Raw genomic sequence first — 4,414 nt, 5'->3', positions numbered from 1 at the left:
TTGTTTTTTAGTTGCTCTCGAACGAAATTTGGAGCAATTATTGTAAACGTGTTGGTTTTTTTTATTCTCGAACGAAGTTTGAAACAATTTTTGTAAAAGTGCATTACAAAATATTCTTTTACTTCGTGGGAGTTTTTTTCACGCTTCACTTCTTCATTTTGAGTGATTTCATGTGCTCTCATTCTGAAGTGAAGTTTGTTTCTAATACAAAAGCGATTGTTAGCGGTTGACGCTCAATGGAGTTGTAGCGTTGTGTAAGATGTCTGACTGCTATCCTTGAGGTCTCGGATTCGAACCCCTGTGAGGTACGAGATTTTGCAACCCCAAAATAATTCTTTGTTACACTCCTAAACTTAATTTCCTCCAGCCGGTCGTTCAAAAGCAATTCATCCGACGGTAGTCGGTTTGTTTTTATGAAAATTTTTTGATTGACCAATACCAATTGCTAAACTGTAAAAGGATTTTTGAACGAAAGCATCGAAGGGGATAATTAGGGTTTCATGTAGCCCAAAATGTTTGCAAAAATTTAGCGAAATTGGGCTATATATTGCTGTTGGCACTGATACCACACAACTTGGATAGTTTTCTACCCATAATATGACGATCGATTAAAACTGAGTGAACAGTGAAATGTCCTTTTTATTTGCCCTTGAACGAGGTTGGAAGCTTTATCCATGTGTGTCATTTTTATTCAAGTTGCGCTTGAGCGTTTTTTTTTAACTTATTGCGTGACTTTTTATTGGACTTGAGTTCTTGATTTTTTGGGTTCTTGACTTATCTCTTTGAGAAGAGCGTGAACGCAGTTGTCGTCTTTTTATATTATCAGTTGAAAGGAAAGCTGTAATTCTTTTTTCACACTGAATCTTACTCGTGTATACATTTGTAGCTCCTCAGTATACCTATTGCCGTTGATATGCCTCTCCCCAGTCCGTAGAAGATTACAATAGAAACAAGTCCTTGTTTTTCATCCCGAGAGCAATTGGTCCGACATGAGTCGATTTTGTTTGTATAAGCCCCCACCCCAGCAACTAACTGATGTCGGAGCGATAAGAATGAATCCTTTTCAGAACGCGAGAATGTTGACGAGATTGTATTTGGGCAACTAGCGTTATCATTTTTATTATGGATCAGTATCTCAAGGAATCGCGGAAAAAGCGACCATTGGAGGATTCCAGTCAAAATCGGGAGGATGCATATTGCAAGAGGAGAGTTTTGTTCACAATTTTTCCCAGAAATCTTCAACTGGACATGCTTCTAAATCTCCCAGGTGATGATGAGAAATCAAGGAAAGAGATGAACTTAAGTGTCGAAAAGTTAAGTAATAAGTACCCCGTGTGTTCTGGCAAAGAGCATTATGCCTTCAATCAGAATTTGGCGCAGCTGCAACGTGAAGCTCACAGAAGCTCGCGTGATCGTGAGCGTGAGCGGAAAAGAGACAGAAAAGAGAAAGAAGAATCAGTTTTCAAGAAGAAACCGATCTCGGATTCCAAAGATGGAAAGTCCTCAAAACCGGACTATCCTGGCTTATTCAGAGGCAGCACTTACGTAAAACCCATTCCATACAAAGCATTTTGTGTCTATGATAGCGAGATTGAAAAGCTTTTATATCCTAGCCACGATATGTTTGAGTATTCCGCCAATTTTGTTCATGACTATAACCAACTTGCCTTTCGTATTATCCGAGATTCAGGCTGGGTTCCAGGTCGACCTTTAGGAAAGAAAAGATGCCAACTATCGGTACTGTGCTCGCCCGATCAATGCCATTCCTGTAAATTACATGTAAATCCTGTTGATATTAAGTTTAGTTTAGGTAAATTTGGACTTGGTTGCAAGGTCGAAAGACCAGGCAACGGCGCAGGAGGATCTAATGATTCCACTGATGATATTTCAAATGGCATTGATAATGACTCCGCCTTCCGTGGAATCAACAGATTGAGTGCATGTTCTGCAACTGCAGTTTTGACCCTGTCAGAGCACTGTAGATCTAACAGCTGGGGGTTCCCAGTTTATATGCTTCTCAATGATGGTGGACCTTTGCATAGAAAGTCGTTTCTCTACAAAGTCAGAGTGAACAATGTGGATTACGTGCCGCATGCCGGGAGCAGCTCGAAGAAGCAAGCTAAAGCGGACGCGGCATTGGGTGCTCTTTATGCTCTGGGACTGCTGAAACCGGACAACCAGACTCCGGCTGCGGGTTCAGCGTAAAACTGCACAAGCCACATTCTGATGAACTGATGCAAACACTTCAAGGAATGGTGATGCCCAGTTTGGTCATAATCGCGACATACTTGATGGCCAAATCGCTGTTGCATGGGGTACCACCCTAGGTTGAAAATTTTCAAAAATATTGATCCGTAGATTCCAAACTAAATAATATATACCAGGAATATTTAGTTGTTTTTTGGATGGCTTTTCTACCCTACCCGGATTAACATTTAAAAACTAATTAAGTCTGCATCTCATGTTGGTCCTGGTGCGTGAAGTGAGCAGTTAGATTTCGGAATCTTTGGCCATCGGTAATTTTAAACTGGGCATCGCCAGACAATCAATTAAGTGGACAAAGTTGATCTCATTCCTTCTTGGGAATCATCATCATAATCTAACGAACGTATCTAACTACATTGTACTTACAAATTATGTTCCTTTAAATCGGTGTTTTCTGAAGGACTTCTAGATTGAATTTTTAATTTATCAACATCCAATTTATATTTAATGCACATTAACCTTAACTAGTAACCATTTGACAAACCCGGACAAGCAATGGTTACTAGATAATTCTATTTCGAACTTCAAATTCAAACGTAATGTTCATCGAAATGGTAGAACTTTTCGCGTTTTAATTGTATTGTGGCGGTATCTTAAATTTGACAGCGGAAAAGAGCTTTGTTCATAACTAGTAACTATCAGCGGAGACAAGGATAGCTCATAGTTACTAGTAGCTAAACAGATTGTTCTTTTTGCCCAAAATTACGATAGCGAATTAAATTATCATTTTCACAAAATTTTTACTGTTTTAAAGTTAGATAAGCAAGCAACCTTCATTTTAATTATTAACAAGCAATCTTCATTTGAATGGTTGAGGCAGATCGAAAAAATATTGAAAATAAAAAATCGTGGATTTATTCAATGGGTTTATCTACGAAGTACCGTTCTTCTTGGTAACGTATTTACAGATGATTTGAATTTTGCGCGTTTTTTTTCTTTGATTCAATTCATGACGAACCCTAAATGTTCCGAACCTTAATTACAATAAGTGGTTTCATAGCATGCGTTCATAGCAATTTTATTCCAGACATTATAGCCAAAATCTCGCTTGCCCAAAAAAGTTTGAAGAATCAGATGTTTTGTTTAATAGGAGTTTATCTCAGATTTATGTCAATAAACTTCTGATTTTTGCAGGTGTTTGACTACTGAACAAATTCGAAGAGCAGAGAAAAACGAGTGGTTGTTTGCTCGTACCAGTGTTTTTGATAGAGCGAGAATTTAAGTTGTGCAAAAATTCTCTAAGGGAGCAAAATTTTTGTTCACGTGAGGTCTTTCAAGCAGTATTCTTTCGTTTACTTTCGTAAGTTTTTTTGCTGAAAACTTTGTTAATTGTAAGGTTGTTCTAAAAGTGTTTTTAAGTTTTCGATAAATATAACGCTAATTTGGAGCTTCTTTATTTTTTTTGTCGATTTTATGGCTATTGAATGGATTGGCCAACTGTTTTGTTTTATTGTATTTATTGGGAATTTAATGGATGGCTGTATCACAGTCATGTTTTTAAACAATAGGATGCAGTTTTGTTGCCGTAAAGTTGTCTTTCGTTGAGAATATAATGTAATTGAGAATAATGTAGCTATTTTTTCTATTTTTTTCAGCTTTCCATTTTCAGAATTAAAAGGTCTTGGAGCCTATTAGGGCTTGATTTGGTGACGACTCTGTGAGTTATTTCCGGATTCTTCCATCTTTTGTTTTAATCGGTTAAGTATCAGTGATGCAGGATGTAAAGGTCAATACCGTACGCGAAGAGTTAACTGAACACCAATCATAAGGAACGCAAAATGAAAGTGTGGTTATGTTCATACACACAGTTAAAGTGTTTTTTCCTCAAGTATATTAACTAGAAAGTGCCAATACAGAAGTTTCATCATCTGAATCAAAAACTAAATTTGGAATGCGTTGTTCTTGAAATTTTGACTTTTGTGGACGCATTTTGTTTCCATTGTCAATTTTTATAGTTTTAAGAATTGATTTGTCCCAGTTTTTTTATAGCAACCCTTTGCTTTGATTGGAGTCGTTTTTTGTTACAGACTTTACATCTTTACATTTTAAAAGTTTTTGTTTCGTCTGTTTTTGTACTTAATTAATATTTTTTGTACTTAATAGTTTATTTGGAGCATTTAATGGGAAGTTGATACTATGAGGTGAAGGG

At 37.0% G+C, this 4,414-nt stretch overlaps 1 protein-coding gene across 1 annotated transcript; it reads left to right on the top strand.

Annotated features, from left to right (window-relative positions):
* The first annotated feature begins 1,071 nt into the window (after nucleotides 1–1,071).
* LOC142353705 (uncharacterized) lies at nucleotides 1,072–2,719 on the top strand. Its single transcript, XM_075406027.1, has 2 exons — nucleotides 1,072–2,255; nucleotides 2,542–2,719. Exon 1 carries the CDS (start codon nucleotides 1,123–1,125, stop codon nucleotides 2,203–2,205), a length of 1,083 nt encoding a protein of 360 aa, XP_075262142.1. The 5' UTR covers nucleotides 1,072–1,122; the 3' UTR covers nucleotides 2,206–2,255; nucleotides 2,542–2,719.
* Nucleotides 2,720–4,414: the final 1,695 nt, after the last annotated feature.

This window comes from Convolutriloba macropyga, chromosome 14, assembly GCF_964194025.1.
Source record: "Convolutriloba macropyga chromosome 14, txConMacr16.3, whole genome shotgun sequence".
NCBI classification, from domain to species: domain Eukaryota; kingdom Metazoa; phylum Xenacoelomorpha; order Acoela; family Convolutidae; genus Convolutriloba; species Convolutriloba macropyga.
Note: the sequence above shows the minus strand (reverse complement) of the source record. Positions and strands in the feature narration are given on the sequence as shown.